At 38.3% G+C, this 20,406-nt stretch overlaps 1 protein-coding gene across 1 annotated transcript; it reads left to right on the top strand.

Annotated features, from left to right (window-relative positions):
* The first annotated feature begins 16,271 nt into the window (after positions 1 to 16,271).
* Positions 16,272 to 17,524, top strand: LOC107753217 (probable G-protein coupled receptor 174). Its single transcript, XM_016569342.1, has one exon. The coding sequence runs from the start codon at positions 16,388 to 16,390 to the stop codon at positions 17,435 to 17,437; it is 1,050 nt and encodes a 349-aa protein (XP_016424828.1). The 5' UTR covers positions 16,272 to 16,387; the 3' UTR covers positions 17,438 to 17,524.
* Positions 17,525 to 20,406: the final 2,882 nt, after the last annotated feature.

Raw genomic sequence — 20,406 nt, 5'->3', positions numbered from 1 at the left:
CTCCTCCTTCACCACGTCCTCTTCCTTCTCCTTCACCACGTCCTCTTCCTCTCCCTCCTCCTTGACTACATCCTCCTCCTCTTCCTCCTTCTTCATCACGTCCTCTTCCTCTCCCTTCTCCTTCACCACGGCCTCCTCCTCTCCCTCCTCCTTCACCAGCAAAATGGGTGTGCTTTTTGAAAAATGGCGTTATGGTTTTTAAATTTTAGTTCAAAAGCCTGGTTATAGTGTTTTAGCAATCGAGAAAAACTGTATTGTATTATATTTAGAACAAATGAGATTAAATGTTCAGTATGTTAATATGTTTAATAAATGAGTTTAAGTATGTTTAATGATGCTCAGTTTAATACCTTTCATTATGATTTACAATTTAATGAATAAAACATTTTTTTATAAAAAATAAAAAAGCAAAAGGTTTCAATGTTTCTCCCTTTTTTACATAAATAACCTACTATGGAATTGTTGTACGTATCTGTGTATTTAATTAGTTTCTTGTTCAGTTCAATTCGTCTGAACAAACATAACAGAGCAGTCACAAAACATTTCTGTTTGTGTTCCATTAGGGAAAAAAGTCATGCTTTAGAATAACATGAATTGTGATTTTGGAGTGAACTATCCATATCTCAGAGCTCCAAAATTACAAATACTTTAACCTAATCTTTTACTTTTATACACTGTACTGCATATTATGCCATATATACACATATTTTTGTGTGAGTGACTCAATAGGGTAGAGTAGGAGAAAACCGCCCCTCTACTGTTTTTCCAAACATAACCACTCGATAAAGTCAAGGTAAAGTGTTCTTGTATCTATGGACTACGTTGACAAAAGTGATGTAGAAGTATTCACCGTGAAGCTCACACTGGTGAAGAGAAAACGGATTTCATGGTAAGTGATCTCATTTTCAGCTGTTTTAAAAGTTTTAAAGTAAAGTTTTGTAGAATATCACAGTTATATATTTTTCATAGTTTTAGTGACAATGACATAATTTATAAACCATGATAACTATTCTGGACACATTGTAATTTTCTTCTGTGAAACTAATTTAACAGTCCTAGGGGGTGTTTTCCTCCACTCTACCCTATGTCTTTTGAAATGTATATTTTATGTTGTTTCTCTTTCTTATATTTTAAAAGTAAACCTACATTCTGTAGTCTCAAGAGGGATTAGTAAACATCGACTTATGATCATTTGTTCAGTTGCTTATCCAGTCAGTTTTAAAAGGAGTCATGAAATGCATATTTACACATAAGAGGTTACTCTACAATAATATGGAATAACATACAATAACATGAAATTAATATTGGATGATTTCATGTGCACACTCTTCCATGTCAAATGTGTTGTTAGATCTGATCTACTGAAGTTGTGTTTTGTCCTTACTTTAGATTCATAGCAGAATTTTGTATTTACATTTACATTTGGTCATTTAGCAGATGCTTTTATCCAAAGCGACTTACAAATGAGGAGAATGGAAGCAATCAAAACTAACAAAAGAGCAATGATACACAACTGTTATAACAAGTCTCAGTTAGGTTAACACAGTACACATAGCAAGGTTTTTTTTATTATTATATAATAACTAAAAAGAAAACGGATAGAATAGAAAAAGAGTAGAGCAAGCTAGTGTTAGAGGCCTTTTTTGCTTTTGTTAATTGTATAATAAATAAAAAGAAGACAAATAGATAGAATACAAAAAGATTAGAGAAGTTAGTGTTAGTTTTTTTTAATGAAAACAAGCAGTTAGTAAATGAATAGAGTGCAAGTCTAAAAGGAGCAAGTTTAAAAAAAAAATAAAGAATAGAATTAGAATAGAGAGTGCTAGAGTTAGAGGGTCAAATAAAGATGGAACAGATGTGTTTTTAGTCGTTTCTTGAAGATGGTTAAGGACTCAGCTGCTGGGACTGAGTTGAGCAGGTCATTCCACCAGGAGGGAACAGTTAATGTAAAAGTCTGTGAAAGTGATTTTGTGCCTCTTTGAGATGAACAATAAACATGAACAAAGGTTGTCTAAGGGTGAGTGGTTTCAACCAGGTGTGTAACCTCAATGTGTTATTTGCCTAAAACACTCATAAGCATGTGGGGCATGCTATGCAAATCCTCCAATATTCATGTGTTGTATCAATAACATTACACTGCTTTCCCCCAAGGTTCGAGAGCACTGAATAGGCTGCATAAGGCCCTGATAAACAAGAGAGTCCTTTCAGATGTGGAGAAGCTGAGCCCACATTACCAGACATCAACTGTGGAGTCATTTCACAAAGTCAACTTGCACTTTGCACCCAAAAATGTTGTCTTCCCCTTCATCGGAATGCTATGCAGGTACGTCTTCTCCCTCACAACTTGAACATAGGTCAGAACACAACACATAGACAGGTATGTGAGAAAGGGGGCACACTAATGTTTTCTGTCTAGGGGAACTGGTTTTGTGTTGTGGAGGTGTGAATCATGAACAATGGCCAGGAGACATCAACTGTAAAAGTCAACCCCTGGCCATCAAAATGCAAATCAGTTTGGGGCTGTTCTAACTAAAAGACCTGAAGTGAAGTGCCTTTCAGTTAGAGTTTACAGTTTACATAATGGTATAGCTTTACTGTATTTTAAAATTGTACTTTGAATATTAACATACTTTTAGTGTTAAATACAAGCATTGACGTAGTGACAATGGCAATATGATAATTTTCTTTGGGTTGTTTGTCTTGTGCTTTAGGTTGTACCTTGCTGCAATGCACTTCAATGAGAATGCTGTCCGGCCACAAATGACAACATCTAAAGGGAAACTTGTGTACAAGCTTCTCTTTCCAAAGGCCAAAAAAGGGAGGACATACCGTCAAACCACTAAAGACAGAGCCAACATTTTGTACGTTTTTCAAAAAAAATATTTATTTTAAACAATACTTACAAATGTGCAAATAAACAAAGTAAATGTGCAAATAAATAAAACAAACTTATCGTACTTCACAGGCTATGTCATCAACTTGATGGACAGTGTTTTTGAAGAGATTGTCCGTGATCCCCTTCCATATCTGGATGGATACAGCGGATTCCTGTGCCTCAGTACCTGTCTGCTCAGCATGACACACCTTCCATGGAGAAAGCTTGTGTTTTCAGTCGAGGTGGGGTCTGAATCCGAGATACTGCCCTGCAGCATCAGGAAACTCCCTTCGTATGCGCAGCACCACACATGAAGGGATGACAACACGTACACTTCTGTGTGAGATTGGCCTTACCTTTCCATCCCTCTGAGTCCCAAACGCCCATGGTCAGCTCTATAAACATTCATTGCATTTAGTAAAGAATATATATTTAAGCACACAGGTACAAGGTCGGGATGGTCTGTCATGCATGATATCTCGTAAGGAACTTGGCTCATTCTTCTTGTGACCTGCAAAAGGAAAAACATAATGGCACTGTTATTTACAGTAATCTTTATACTTTTGAAGCAGCAGAAAACACACATATGGGTTGAAAAAATTTCTATCCAGCTGTAGTTGTTGTGTATTTCCCTGCAACATATATTTTCTCTCTCGAGGGCCATGCGTGCACAATTTCCACAAGTACACCTGTAAAAAAGATATGTATAGACCTTGATGTAAGTTTATGTGTTACAAAGAGGTTAAGAGGGTAAGTCCTAATCACACTACAGCAGTGGAGTAGTAAACATGACACTGACTATATTAACATGGAAAAGTAGCTTCTATACCTTACTTTGGTTGGCTAAATAAATGTGCATGACAGTAGGCTACTCTCAATTCTTTACAAACAACAAATTTATGGGCTGTCCAGTTCACAGTTTAGAGTTCTTAATACAAAGTGAAGAAGCTATCATTGTAAAATCATATGGTGACACAAATAAATTAATTACAATGCTGTTACAATGCTAAAAACAAAGTTGTGACTACTGACGTTATGAGTTAACGTGCAAAGTCTGATACTGGCTCAAACATATAAGGTTGGATGCCTAATCTCTCCATCGTTCATGCCGGACAGTAGAGATCGGTTTGCTGTGTGAGCTATTGAAATGAGCCGCGTTGTGAAACAGCCAATCAGAGCAGAGCTGAACATTATTATTCATGACCCTTCCAAATAAGGTAATAACAGACCATTTCATTCTAGGGACAAATCCTAGGGTTGTAAATGGACATGTAAAACCGTTTCTGGAGAATGTTTGCACTTACCTAAGCCACATACCTTCTATGTAGATATCAGAGAACAATTTAACATATTGTATCAATGCATTCTATGGCACCTTTAAAGTAAGTGTTTTTCTCAGAGAGTGAAAATGAGGTTGGAAAATTATATTTTTTACAAATATTTGACCTTTTATGTTGCAACAGACTTTGCTAAGTTTATAAACTAACCTCAAGAAACATCTGAATCAGGATATTTTGAATATATCAAAAACAGAAAAATAAGAAAATGGTTCCTTTTTTTGTTTTTCATTTAAAAAAAAAAAAAAATTCTGCTTGATTTTTAGTTCTTGCGTTCAGAGCTAGAAAATGAATAAACGGTTTCAATATTTGATCTCTGCATGTGGGTGGGAATGAAACGACCATTTTCGCTGATTAGTCAACCAAACTTCAAACCGTGCCGTCATCAGCTGTTCTCCAGTTTCACGCAAAATAATAGCAGTCCTCCGCTGCTACAGTTGTATGGATTCTTAACGCGTTTATTGCAACCATATTTCATAACTTTCTCATCAGACAACCAGACTAATGAATGGCTAACGAATAGCCTGTACAGGGGCAGAGCCTACACAGGGCTTAGCCTACTTCTGTGTAGGCATAAATTCGGCAACCTGCACAAGAAATATTAGCTTATTTCATAGCCTAATTATTATTTTACTTCCCATCTGCAACCACAGCTACCCACTAACCTACATCTGTTTTATTGAGCTGACATATTAAAGTTTGTGTGGCAAAGCCGAGTGACCACTGATCTATAATAAGACTGTGTGCGACGCACTGGACAGCGTTGAGCCAAAGCATTCTGCACTGTAGTGGAGCGCAGTACCGTCTTTTGATACTGCCGCTGCAGTGCCCCGCTCTTTTGATACCGCCGCTGCAGTGCCCCGCTCGTTTGATACCGTCGCTGCAGTGCCCCGCTCGTTTGATACCGCCGCCGCAGTGCCCCGCTCTTTTGATACCGCCGCTGCAGTGCCCCGCTCGTTTGATACCGCCGCCGCAGTGCCCCGCTCTTTTGATACCGCCGCCGCAGTGCCCCGCTCTTTTGATACCGCCGCCGCAGTGCCCCGCTCTTTTGATACCGCCGCCGCAGTGCCCCGCTCTTTTGATCGCAGTGCCCCGCTCGTTTGATACCGCCGCTGCAGTGACCCGCTTAATTTGATACCGCCGCTGCAGTGCCCTGCTTAATTTGATGCTGCTGCTGCAGTGCCCTGCTCATTTGATAACGGTGCTGCAGTGCAGAGAGGGAGGCTGGGAGGGAACACAGGAAAACAGGAGCTGGATGGAACCAGCGGAGACTGGAGTAATAGGGACACATTCTCTTCTTAAACAACAAATATTACAGAGGCCAGCTGCAGTTCACCCTCAGTGACAAGAGATTCCACTAGGACTCTCTTGGGGATGGGCGATGTTATCAGCTCACGAATCTGGACAGACTCTCCACTGAGCTCGGGCTCCGGGCCGATGATGGGCTAAGGGCTCTGGGTCTGGCGCTGACATCGCAGCAGGCTCAGTGGGCTCAGATACGCAGATAACAGCTCTGTGCAGGGTGTGGGAGGCGGCTGGCTGGGCTCTGGGTCTGGCTAGTGTCGTCCTCCTCCGGGCAGATGGTGAACACCGATCCATTGTTCTCCAGCACACACTCCATGAATGTGGTGAAGTTCCCCAAGGACCGTTCCCTCGGAGGTGTGCCTTGGACCATTTGCTTAGGCTGGTGAGGTAAAAACGCAAAGCGATCGGTCCAGATAGTGAGGTCCAGAAAGTCTATAGTGTGATCCTCCAGGGAATGGTCTTCCTGCTCCAGGCAGAGAAGCTGGACAGCTGGCAGGTCCACGGCAGGGAAAAAAACTGAACAGCAACAACAACAAAATAAACAGTTTGGTTCGGTATTCTGTTAAGTGCTGCTGTAATATAAAGTGCATTATGAAGGAGTAAAGTGCTGATTTTTCTCTATTTGCTTGTTTGTTTCTACCTTTGGATGCCCTAGAGATTTTGGAAGCTCTAGTTTGGATCAAGCCCCTTATGAAGATTTGAGATGATTCCAACCCCTCCAAGGACCTCATATGATGCCAGCTCTGAATAAATATACAAAACTGCCCAGTTCTCCTCATATTGAAATCATGATGATGACAACATAATTATTCCTTTAATATGTTCATTGTTTTCGCTTGAAGGAATGGCATTAACTAACTGCATGGTTTTTATTATCCTTTGACACAGTAACGTAGAAACATGCATTTTCTGTAAAAAAACATTTTATTGTGAAAAGCTCCATACAAATGAATGTGAATTGAATTGACTTCTACTAGTGGATATAAATGATTACCCACAGCCTGCTGGAAGAGTGGTTAATTGTGGACCTCTTGATATTCCTGGGGATTCTGAGGACCTTGATGAGCATTGAGAGCTCTGAATGACAGGTGGTTCTCCTGACACTGAATGATTAGCAGAGTTCACAGCCTGGGTAAGGGCTTGAATCACTTGCTGAGCACCCAGGTCTTTATTAAACTGGGACTGAGGAGACAGTGGCAAAGAAGACTACCTACTCAAAGAAAGCCGTGACATTTTCATTCATCAACAGCCTGCTCTGTGTGCCACTCCTGAAGACAATCCCTCAGCTCTTGGGCAATGATTCAGCTGACTCGGTCACTGATGTTGGCTACTTGTTTTGGTCGACCAAAAACACCCTGAAGAGCACATTAACACTTAAACTGTTTCATCTCCAACAAAACCAGGCCATTGCTTTTAGAACAACTCTCTGGAATGAGTACGATGCTGCTCTGAGTTGGTATATGGTATTGGTCTTTGGACCAAGACCAGTCAGAAAATGCAACAAGGAATATTGCTGACCCACAAGGGGAACATCACAATGGGGTTAATCACTTCCACTTGGCTTTATTTTTCCCACCAGTGCCAGTACATTTTTCACTTCCACGCATCAGACTGTTTTCTAAACTTAAATGCACAAAAATATGAATAAATAAACATGAATGTATTAACGTAAATCAGCAATAACATAAACTGCCTTGCAAAAAGAAAACATGATTCAATCCATACACTGTAATCAAACAATCTCAAGTAACTTTGTACACAGTCACACCACTGAAAGCAGCAAGAAGAGGAACAAAGAAAAACTGCTGCTCCAATACAGCACCCCTTATTAGAGGCCACTAATTTGAGTCACTATAGAGCAGGGGTCTCCAACCCTGCTCCCAGAGAGCTACCGTACTGCAACACACCTGAAGCAGCGAATCAAGATGTTCGGGGTTACTTGATAATTACAGGCAGATGTATTGGAGCAAGAAAACGGGAACATGATGTCGCAATGCTGTGCGTTGCGGGATTTTTAGGACACAGCATCTACAGTTGAGACTGAGTTTAAGTGAATGTAGACATTTGATATTATATTATGTTTATATTATTCAACTTAAGAACGCATTAGAATGGTCAGCGCTTACTGTATCATCAATTACCATTACACTTTTTCCAACACCGGCTGTGAGAAAGGTGATTTTCAGCTCTGTAGTGTGAAAGCAACACAATGGAACTTGGTGAAAATGAAAGTGAATTTATTCAGTAAGGTAAAAAACTCAAAACGTGGATTTATAAATTATTTATATAGATTTCTTATATATTTTAGATATGTTGATTTGCAATGAACTGCAAGCACTCACACAACCCTTATTTGGTCATGGAACATCAATCAATATACTTCAAAATAATTGACCACCATACTATAACATGGATGTGTTATGAATCTTATACTTACCTTTAGGCATTTAGCAGACGCTTTTGTCCAAAGCGACTTAAAAATGAGGACAATAGAAGCAATCAAAACCAACAAAAGAGCAATAATATGGAAGTGCTGTGACAAGCCTCGGTTAGCATAATGCAGTACACACAGCGAGGTTTTTGTTTTATTATAAATAAAAAGAAAACAAGTAAATAGAATAGAAAAATAATAGACAACGTTAGTGTTAGAGGATCATTTTAAATAAAAAGAAAACAAGTACATAGACTAGGAAAAAATTGAGCATACTAGTGTTAGAGGCTCTATTTTTTAAATAAAAAGAAAGCAAGTATTATAAAGAGTGCAAGTGTTAAAGGATCAAGTGTTTTTTTTATTTTTTTTTATAAATATATAAAAACAAAATGCTTTGAGATGGCACAATAATACGCCGTTCACTTGCAGAACGCAAGCTTCTAGAGGGCACGTAACTCTGAAGTAATGAATTTAGGTAAATGGGTGCAGAGCCAGTGGTATTTTTGTAGGCAAACATTAATGCCTTGAATTTAATGTGAGCAGCTACTGGTAGCCAGTGCAAATTGATGAACAGAGGTGTGGCATGCGTTCTTTTCGGCTCATTAAAGATTAATCTTGCAGTCACATTCTGGATTAATTGTAGAGGTTTGATAGAAGTAGCTGAAAGACCTGCCAAGAGAGCACTGCAATAGTCCAGCCTGGATAGAACAAGAGCTTGAACAAGGAGTTGTGTTGCATGTTCTGAAAGAAAGGGCCTGATCTTCTTGATGTTGAATAAAGCACATCTGAAGGACCGGGAAGTTTTAGCAATGTGGTCTAAGAAAGTCAGCTGATCATCAATCATAACTCCAAGGTTTTTGGCTGTTTTTGAAGGAGTTATGGTTGATGTGCCTAACTGGATGGTGAAATTGTGATGAAACGATGAGTTTGATGGAACCACTAGCAGTTCTGTCTTGGCAAGGTTGAGTTGAAGGCGATGGGCCTTCATCCAACAAGAAATGTCTGTTAGACAAGCTGAGATGTGAGCAGCTATCGTCGGATCATCAGGATGTAATGAGTTGTGTCATCAGCATAGCAGTGACATGAAAAGCCATGTTTCTGAATGACAGAACCTAGTGATGCCATGTAGACAGAGAAGAGAAGTGGTCCAAGAACTGAGCCCTGAGGCACCCCAGTAGCTAGATGTTGCGACTTGGACACCTCACCAAGATACCTTGAAGGACCTATCTGAGAGGTAAGACTCAAACCACTGGAGTGCGGTTCCTGAGATGCTCTTTGCCAATAGGGTTGACAGGAGGTTCTGGTGGTTAATCGTGTTAAAATGCCGACAGATCTAGCAAGTATTGAAGATTTAGAAGCCGCTCTTGCCAGTATAAGTGTTTGCGTGCTCAAATTAGGCATGAAGACATGACCAAAATGTTGTTTGTGAAAGATGCTATTAAAACTATTAAAATTCTCCTGGTCTTCCTTTTGTAAAGACATAAGTTTGATTTGTAAACCTAGGTGAAGTATTTTAAGTACCACATTATTTGAGCAATATCAGAAACCAGCTGAGGAGAGATCAGCAAAGTTGAAAGGTCAGGTATTTAACTCATACATCTATTGTCCAATAATTTTGGAGTAATCCGTTATAACCCCAATTCCGAAAAAATTGGGACAGTATGGAAAATCCAGAAAAACAAAAACAATAAGAGTCATTTGAAAATTCAATTCACCTTGCACTATATTGAAAACACATTAATACATTAATTGATGTTTTACTTTGTGAATTTAATGCAGTTTTGAAAATATACACTCATTTCAAATCTGATGACTACAGCACACTCCACAAATGTTGGGATAGTCGACTGTTTACCACTGTGTAACATATCACCTTTTCTTTTTATAAAACACTTACTAAGTGCCTGGGCACTGAAGAAGCTAGTTGGTTAAGTTTAGCAAGCAGAATTTTCCCTAATTCATCCATTATGCATATCTTCAGCTGCGCAACTGTACAGGGTCTTCAGTGCCTTGTTTTGTGCTTCATAATGCACCACACTTTCTCAATCTGAGACAGGTCAGTGTACATATCTTTCTGCATTAATGGTGCCCTCACAGATTTACCCAGAGTTAGTGGGCATTGACACACTCTCATACTATGACAGATGCCGGCTTTTGGATCTGACGCTGATAACAGCTTGGATGGTCCTCTTCCTCTTTGGACTGGAGAACACAACGGCTGTTTTGTCCAAAAACTATTTGAAATGTTGTCTTGCTGGACGACAAAACATGATTCCACTGAGCTACTGTTTGTCTCAGATGAGATCGAGCCCAGAGAAGTCGACGGGGCTTCTGGACAGTGTTGATGTATGGCTTCTGCTTTGCATAGTAATGGCTTAATTTGCATCTGTGGATGCAGCGGTGAACGGTGTTCACTGACAAAGGTTTACCAAAGTATTCCTGAGCCCATGTCAGGATATCCATTACAGACTCATGACGGTTTTTGAGACAGTGATGTCTGAGGAAATGGAGATCACGCACATTTGCCCTTTACGCACCGAGATTTTGCTGCATTCCTTGAATCTTTTTATTATATTGTGCACTGTAGAAGGTGAACTGCCCAAACTCCTACCAATTTGTGTTTGGGGAATGTTGCTCTCAAACTGTTGGATTATTCACTGATGCAGCTGTTTGGCGAGCCTTTTTTGGAGGCTCCTTATGATTACATGATTTCCTCCCCTATTTCACATCACATTCTTATTTCTACTTGTCACATCACTATTAGTCCTAAATTACCCTGTCCCAACTTTTTTGGAACGTGTTGCAGTCTTCAGATTTGAAATGAGTGTACCTTTTAAAAAACGCATTAAATTCACAAAGTAAAACTTCAAATAATGTGTTAATAATGAGTTTGCAATATAGTACAGGGTGACAGGTCATTTTCAAATGATTCTTTTTCTTTGTAATTTTTGCATTATCCATATACTGTCCCACCTTTTTTGGAATTGGGGTCGTGCATGGCATGATTGAGTTGACATTCTGACATTATAAATGTCTGACAAGATTTAACAAATTTGATGTCAAAAATACATTTATGCAGAATATGTGATGAGAGTTTGTAGACAGAATCAATCAATCAAGAAAGAAAGAAAGAAAGAAAGAAAGTGGGCTCTTTCCACAATAGCTTTCAGTCAGTATTTTGTATTTAATTATATACGCCACAACTGACTGGAATCATAGATGAATGATGATTAGATGATTGAAGTAATTATCCATGGGTGTTTTTAGGGTAACTAAAACAGGGTTATAAGTTAATTATAGATGTAAATACAGAAATTATTTACAGATGTAATTACAGGAATGTATTTTTAAATGAAAGTACAATGTAAATACATGTACACAATAAGTGCACTGTATTAAATTACTAATTTAAATATAAGTACATAGCAATTAAAGACTAGTTAAATACAATAGTAAAGCAAAAACAACATCTCTCTGGAGAATGTTTTTCATCACGAGCACAGATCAGGCAACACTGAGAGATAAATAGCAGAAGTAGGAATTTAATAAAGCAGCAGAAAGCTGTTCACACCCCCACAGGAAACTACAGACATAATAAATGAGTCAGTGTGAGCTGACAGAAACAGAGAGTACAACGCCTCAGATACAAGAACAAGAATATAAAAAAATATATATATATAAAAAAAATGTAAAAAAATCAAAACTGTTTCAAAGGTGATGTGCTTCCCAAGCGAGAGGCTGGAGTGATGTAGATGGTGAGAAACAGAGTTTATCTGCTTTGAGTTGAGAGCACATGTTGATGAGCTGATGTGTGTTCCTCTCAGAGAGCACTTCATTTACAAGGTAGGATACTCTTTTAATAATCTTTTCATTGGGTGCAGGTTTAATAGAATTTAAAGACTAGTCTTAATCACAACGTTAAATAGTTTTACTACTGTTACTACTACTACTGCGTCTAACAAGATTAGTTTGAATCAAATGATTGAGTTGATTGAGCCAAATGTGTGACGATGTTTGGAGCGAACAGGCTGACATAAAGCATGACTCAAGTCTCAAATGGCCAGGGCTGTGCTTAGATTCTGGGGTAAACGCTTCGAAACAGACTCTCAGCTGTTACGTCACAATCAACAGAGTCCAGGAAATTCTTCTTTTTAGCAGCAATTCCACAGTGAATATTTCCCCTCAATGTAACTTCTACACTGTTAACCTTTATGTCCCTTTAAATGGAAAGTTATTTACAAGACAGTTTATAACAATATGATTTTAATCAGTCACTTACCTTTCTTAGATCCAAAGTGTATACAAAAAATAACCCTCTGGGGTCTGAGGGTGTTTTGGGGCATATTCATCATACACGTCGTACTAATCAGCAGTTCTAGATATACCTTTCATATTATGTATAACCTATTTTTTATCTTACTCATTAATCTAATCATAATATCGGTGTATCTAGATTTTACAAATCAAAATAATTTGGTTATGTGTGTTTGTAGGATTTCAACATGTAACGACTCGTACAGTCTGAAAAGAACTGCATGAATAATAAACGCAGGCAGGTGGGATGATATGTTACTGATACAGTGCACACGTATGAATATGGAAAGTCCCATAGAGAGAAAAATGACACGGTCTCATCGTGAACCGTACACAACACCCACAAACTGACACACAGTATCCGAACCATTGAGGAAAACGGGCTGAACTGTGGGACCGAAGGGGTCTCAGATAGTGTGTGAGAGAGAGAGAGGTGAAGAAGACAAGCATGCAAAGCTGCCACGAATACACACACCTCACATTGTGCATCAGTCGGGCAGAAATGCAAATGCTGTGTTCAGAATGTACTGATAGTTTTCCTGTGGGATGAAAACATTCTTAAAATTATGAACAAACGTAAGCGCCGTCATCCACGAACTGGACACATGTTGTAAACGTATCTGTCCACAGGCAAACTCCTCTCGTCTTGTGTCTGCCAAATTCAGAATGAAATGAATGTGCAGCGACGTGTTTGTGAACACTTTAGAATACTGATCCATCATTAATGAATAACTACACTGGAACAAATGACTAATGCACTATTAAAGGGTTAGTTCAGCCAAAAATGAAAATTAGCCCATGATTTACTCACGCCCAAAGCATCCTAGCTGTATATGACTTTCTTCTTTCAGACGAATACAACTGGAGTTATATTAAAAATTGTCCTTGCTCTTCCAAGCTCTATAATGGCATGGGCGGGGGCTTTTGTTCAACAGTCCTAAGCAGTCAAATAAAGCACGTGCCTCACACAGATCTGAGGGGTTAATATAGGCCTCCTGTAGAGAATCCATGCGTTTTTGTAAGAAAAATATCCATATTTAAAATGTTATAAATACTTTTCTCTTCTTCTTTTTTTTTTTCATTTTTTGGGTGAACGAACCCTTTAACATTTTAGTAACTACTATGAAATAACAAGAAACCCTGATTAACGAATCAGTAAGTAATAGTGCTCAGTAGACCCACTGTGTTTTCTGCATTTGTTGGAAAGAATATGAATAAAGTGTGTGGGCATCAGTTATCGTGCCTTCAGTTATTGAGGCCACTAAATGTTTAGCATTCATTTGAAACAAAATCTATGGTTTATATGCAGAGAATAATTGTTGTTGAATTATTATACTACACACCTGAGGTGATGATGTGCTCATGAGGGAAATGTATATAGCTTATATCTACATGAGTATTCACTGAACAGTACCAGATGCTCTTGTGAAGTGGAGAAGTCAAAGTAATCAGAAAGTAGAACTGAAAAAAAAAACTGTTTAAGCATGTTGGTGAAATAAACAGTATTATATATATTTTCAGTTCTACTTTCTGATAACTGCTGCTGGTATTGCTCATAACGCTTTAGTATAAGGACCAATTCTCACTATTAACTAATTGCTTATTATTAACATATTGGCTGTTTATTAGTGCTTGTGAAGCACTTATTCTGCATGAACATATTCTATATCCCTAATCCTGCCCAGTACCTAAACTTAATAACTACCGCACTAACTAGTAATAAACAGCCAGTAGAACAACCCTACAACACTTTTACATGGTTATTTAAAACGAATTGCACGTCTTCTCCATATGAATCACTGTAAAATGTAATCTTTAATTAGAATTTTAACAACTGCATATGTAATACATTCTATGTTTCTTAACAAATGAGAATGAGAATCAGCTTTATTAAGTGTGCAACAGTGCACATATAGTCTACACTGTAAAAAAAATTCTGTACAATTTACAATAAAAAACCGGAAGCTGTGGAAAAAACTAAGAAACATAGTTATTTCAACAAAAAAAACATCAAATTTGAACTGTAGCGCAGGGAATTCTGGGAATGTCAATTTACGGTTATTCCCTGTAAATTATACGGTCTTTTTCACTTCCAAAAACGGTATACTACCGTAAAATTAATGTCCAATACATGTCCAATACAGTTTATCACCGTATATAGTAGGGGAGTTTACCGTTAACCATTTAACAGGTTTTTACTGTAGCATTTTTACAGTCTTTTACCGTTAAATTCACGGTAATTTTTTACAGTGTACTGTACATCTAGAACCACACACATAGAACAGTTTCAGCACAGAAGATATTATGTTATTAATTATGTATGTGTTCATATTTGATTTGTTAATTATAAACTTCATCATCACTTGATAAAGTATTACAAAAAATAAATGTTGTTTGTTTGTTTGAAGTCCTTCACTGATCTTCTGACTTCAAGAATCAGCTACCTGTATACTGCACTGAATTTTCACTCCTGATATTCCTGGTTATATTTTATTTATCAGTTTTGCATAATACTACTACTACTACTATTAATAATAATAATAATAATAATAATAATACATAGTTTTTATTACTTGCTTTGGTGTAATTTTCACAGGCAAGTTGTGTTTTCTCAAAACTCTTAGTTCTAATCTCACAACAGATTGTCAACAATTCACTGTTTTCAAACATTTCAGGATGTTTTCAATGTCATTAGTACAAAACACAAAAAGTGCCTTTCACAGCACAAAACAAGTGTTTCAGCCTATATAAATTGTGTGCGAGTGCGTGTGGTGTGTGTGTGTGTGAGTGTTTGTGTGTGTGTTTGAGCGTGTGTGTGTGTGTGTGAGTGAGTCTGTGTGTGTGTGTGTGTGTTCACTTGGATGGGTGAAATGCAGAGCACACAATCTGAGTATGGGACACTGTACTGTGTCACGTCACTTTCACTTCACTTTTGATAACACACTGGATTGATACTAAATACAAACTTAATGGATTTTATGTCAGTTATGTAAGTTAGGTAATGTAAGAGTGTTTTCTATAGTGGCAACTGTAGCCTACACAAACAATGATTATGTGGACTGAAAATATGCTTAACTGTAATGAAAGCACGAAATTAGGTTTTAAAACATGGACTAGCAGCATTACTACTGTGAGCAGTTTGGAGTTTTGAAAATGTATCTCTAATTTGAAAACTGCACCAAAACGGAGGAAAAAAAACACTAATAGTCTCAAAATACAATTGGCTCAAAATAGGATGGACTCAGAAAAGATGCGATTGAATGCAAGCATGTCACCTGCTGCATAAATGCACATCTTACTGCATGCACAAATATGCCTCTGTTTGTACAAAATGCTTCACGTTCATTTACTTCTGACTTTTGCAGACACAAGTTGTAGTTAAGTATAGCAGTGTTCAGTTGTGAATTTTTCAAATTGATGAGTAGATATACACACATTAATGAACTTATATCTATAGCACTTATACATTCGTAGCTAGATGTGGGTTTCGAAATTCTGAAAGCCGTGTTAAGAAAGTCTTAAAATCCAAATAAATCAAAAAGGATGGACTCAGAAAAGACATCGATGAATACATGTCACGTGATCCACAAATGTCTTGTTGCATGCATACATTATGATACACACATAAAAATGAAAACATTTGAATTTACAAACATGTCTCCATTTGTACAATTCTATTCATCTTCATTCAGTTTGGAATTTTGTAGATTAAGGAAATGTGCTGTGTGTGATCAGATGCATTTGCAACATTTGTTCAGGGATAATTGTAGACGAGGCTAAAGAGCCTCAGAGTATGGGTCATGCATCGAGACTAATGTCATCCCATATTTCCCTTCTTCTGTTAGAATGCTTGATAGTGTCTAACTAGAGCATCTCTGCTGTCTTTCAGAACCGGAAACGCTGAACTACAGCTCTCGAGTGCGTCGCATGTGGAAGTAACAATGTCAGGAGGCTATCTCTGGGACTTTCTCAAGGATCTTTCAAATAACCCGATTTTGAGTAGCTATTTTTGTGTTTCCTAAACGCTGAGAGGTGACAACGTGTGCCATCCCAAATCCACAGTGCTATGCCAAGCTGAAGCTTTGCAGAGTTAGCCGGAGGACTCTCGAGTTACACGGGAGGAAGATGAATGCTTGCAATAACACTACTGAGCACCAAGAAACCTCAATACAAGAATATCAGCATCAGATCTACGCCGTCTTCTACACTGTGATTCTCGTTCCTGGACTGATCGGCAATGTCCTCGCGCTCTGGGTTTTTTACGGCTACATAAAGGAGACAAAGAAGGCTGTGATATTCATGATCAACCTGGCCATCGCCGATCTGCTGCAGGTGCTATCACTACCTCTGCGCATTTACTACTATTTGAACAACTCATGGCCTTTCGGTGATGCCGCCTGCCTGCTCTGTTTCTATCTGAAATACGTCAATATGTACGCCAGCATCTACTTCCTGGCTTGCATCAGTGTGAGACGCTGCCGCCTCATTATCCAGCCGCTGCACTGCGGCGCCACCAAGAGACGGAGGGAGCGTGGCTTGTGTTTAATCGGGTGGCTCATCGTGTGTCTGGGGTGCCTTCCCTTCCCTCTTCTGCGAAAACCCAACACCAACTCAGCCCATCCCACACGCTGCTTCTCCGAGCTGCCCATGACGCCGCTCAGCAAAGTGCTAGGAGTGTCCCTGGTGACATTCGCGGAGATGGTGGGCTTTCTGCTGCCGCTGGGTATCGTGGTGACCTGCTCGTGGCTGACGGCGGCGAGTCTGCGGCAGAAGACCTGCGTGCTGCAGGACACCGGGGAAAAGCACAAGGCGCTCAAGATGGTGCTGAGCTGCGCTGGTGTGTTCCTGGTGTGTTTCGTGCCCTACCACATCACCTTCCCTTTAGACTTCTTGGCCAAATCAAACTACGATGTCAGCTCTGCTTTTAAGAACGCCGTGCTGCACATTCATCCGGTCACCTTGTGTCTAGCGAGTCTGAACTGCTGTCTGGACCCAGTCATGTACTACTTCACCACTGATGAGTTCAAGCGGCGTCTGTCCAGGCCAGAGTTTCACGAAAGTTTGCCGTTACAGCACAGAACTTCTTTCTCCACAAATGCTAGTCTAAACCAGACAGATGAAGCACGGGGACGTTGTTTTAAGCCACACAAAAGAGCTTTCTGTATGTACAATTGATGTACTCCGAACATTTTTCTTGAGAACTTCATGAGATCTTCATTCTGCTCTTGAAGATCCGGGAACGGGCAAAAAGGCATTTATTTAACCCCAAAACAGGAATATCGTGAAATATTATATTTCTAATTTTCTACTTGAATATATATATATATTAAAATGTAATTTATTTCTGTGATGCACAGCTGTATTTTCAGCATCATTACACCAGTCTTCAGTGTCACATGATCTTCAGAAATCATAATAATATGCTGATTTGCTACTTATTGCTCAAGAAATATTTCAGATTATTACCATGGCTTTGTGCTTCCTATGTTTTTGTGGCAATCATGTGTGTTTTTTCTATAATGGAAGGAAGTGGAGATACGTCGTCCATCGTTTTTTTAGTCTATAGTGGAAACTGTGATACATTATTCAAGCACTCTTTGATGAACAGAAATTTCAAAAGAACAGCATTTATTTTAAATAGATTTGTGTGTGTTTGTAGCTAAGTCTTTACTATTACTTTTGATACATTTAATGCAATAAAATGTTCTATTGTTAAAAAAACTAATGCAGAAAGAGAGTTTAAGAGTTTACTGTTTTTATGCTTGCTTCAGACAGACCTCATTTCCTATGGCATGCAAGTTTATTCAAATGGACTTCAACACAGTTGTATACATTCAAACAGCTTGCTCCAGGCTGAATCAGCCAAATACAGTACTGGAAAATATTTTGCATATTATACAGCCGCTAGTTTCGATCCTCGATTTTGAGGCCAAGCTTGTGTGTGTTCAGCATTCTGAGTTTTAAATGAAAATGCAGTAGACATGAGCTGTAACACCAGTGAAATACATCTGAACTGGCTTTAGTTGTGCATTATTAGTGCTTGAATTAGTGCTCATGTGGACCAATGAAAGCTGGTGCTCCAAAAAGCAAGACCTCTGGCAGTAAAGCTTCATAGCTACATATGAGATTACCTAACTCCTACTTCCCTCTACAACCAGGGTAGAAACACACACAAACACACACACCCCTGTTCCTTGTACAAACAAGTGCATTGGTACATTGTCTGGTTTAGGCCCATCGTGTTCTTCACATTCTGTGGGGTGGTCAGTTCACAGCATATAGAAATGAACAGAGGTGGAACAAATGCATTCACACTGCAATTACAATCACAGAAATAATGCCAGGACATGTTTTAAAAATAAAATGAATATGAAATGAAATGCATGTTAAAATATAAAATTATTTTAAAATATGAACTTTTTAAATATGAACTAAAACTGCCAGCAAGTCACTGGCTTAATGAGTGAGACAGCAAGTTGATTCAATCAGTAATGAAACAAGTAACTGTCTTCATGGATGGATCATTGATCATTGGAGCAAAAACAGACAATATTTTGTCTAAAATGGAACTCGCAAAACTCCTTATTTATTAAACTGATGTATACAATCAGTACTACATTTGCTCATGTGATGTTGCTGAATTAGATCATAATCATCTTTAAAGTTGTTCAAATGAAGTTCTTAGCAATGCATATTACTAATCAAACATTAGGTTTTTATATATTCACAGTATGAAATTTATAAAATATCTTGATCTTTGATCAAGATATGATCTTTACTTAATATCCTAATGATTTTTGGCATAAAAGAGAAATGTATAATTTTGACCCATACAATGTATTGTTGGCTATTGCTACAAATATCCCCCAGCGACTTAACACTGCTTTTGTGCTCCAGGCTCACAAAAAGAAAAAGAAAAAAGAAAAAAAAAAGAAAGAAACAGCAAATGTTTTTTTGTTTTCCTCTCTCTCTCTGTATGTTTTATGATTCATGTACAAGTCATGTACAAATGTGTTAATCACAAATTAAGACAAAATTCAAAAATCATCAGGCTAGCTCATTTCACTGACAATGTTTCATTTGAGTGACAATATTTAAAGTTATTCCTCCAACCCATTTATTCATGACATACACTTGTCTCTTGTCCTTCCAGTCTGTTCATATGAAAGAGATAAGCAAAAAGCTAACAGCAAGGCATAATGCTCAGAGTGGACTCTATGAACGAACGCTGCTTACGTATTTCTGCTAGAATCTCCACAAGTGACTCACTATAGCAAAAAGTACTATAGTGTACTACTGTACATATTTGTGCTGTCAAATGATTACATTTTTAATCGGATTAATCACACACTTTTCTGTGATTAATCACACACTTATTATGAAATTAAGCATATACCATTTATCTTTTTTAAACAAGTCAATTTCGTCACAATTTGCTACATCCAGCAAAGTAAACCACCAGACCAGACTGAAGGGTGATTCTTACAAAACTGTATTTTCTGCAAGCTTATTTCAAGATAAATTTAGATGTCTTTCCAAAAAAAAAGGAAACTTGGAGACTACAAAAGGACACCAAATAATCAAATGGTAAGAGTAGTTCATAAATTTGATACATTTATGCACATCAAAGCACTCATGGGAAAATACTGAAACTTTTCAGAATTGTATAGTATGTGTACAGTAGACAAGTAAAGTTGTAATACCGAACAGGACCACATGGAGACGCAAAAAAAACACCAACCGTCTTGAGCTGGCTGCATATTCCTACTACATTACACAGATCCATTCAGAATGATTAAACACAGTAACATTCACATGACAAATCAAAACATTGTGTGGAAACAAGAATGCACAGAAATGTGTCTGTGCATGAATACAATGTGTGATCTCATACACGGTTTGTTTGCGCATCAATATATCAGACTCACATGTGTTTACTGTACGACTCCTGTACGTGACCGCATCGTCTTTACCTTTATTGCAATCCGCAACCATCAAACCTTTACTAGAGAGAAGCTGGTTTGCTTTATCCAGCCGAGAAAACGTATGTTGCTTATCATACAGCGGAGGGATGTTTTGACGTTTCGTTCAGTCTATATTTCACACAGTGCGACACGTGAGGGAAACAATCACAGAATATGACA

The sequence above is a fragment of the Sinocyclocheilus rhinocerous genome, unplaced genomic scaffold, assembly GCF_001515625.1.
Source record: "Sinocyclocheilus rhinocerous isolate Xijiao unplaced genomic scaffold, SAMN03320098_v1.1 scaffold1402, whole genome shotgun sequence".
Lineage (NCBI taxonomy): Eukaryota > Metazoa > Chordata > Actinopteri > Cypriniformes > Cyprinidae > Sinocyclocheilus > Sinocyclocheilus rhinocerous.
This window is presented reverse-complemented; position numbering and strand designations above follow the sequence as displayed.

What these genes read in the sequence shown, in the direction of transcription:
- LOC107753217 (XM_016569342.1), top strand. Translation starts at nt 16,388, where the DNA reads ATGAATGCTTGCAATAACACTACTGAGCACCAAGAAACCTCAATACAA.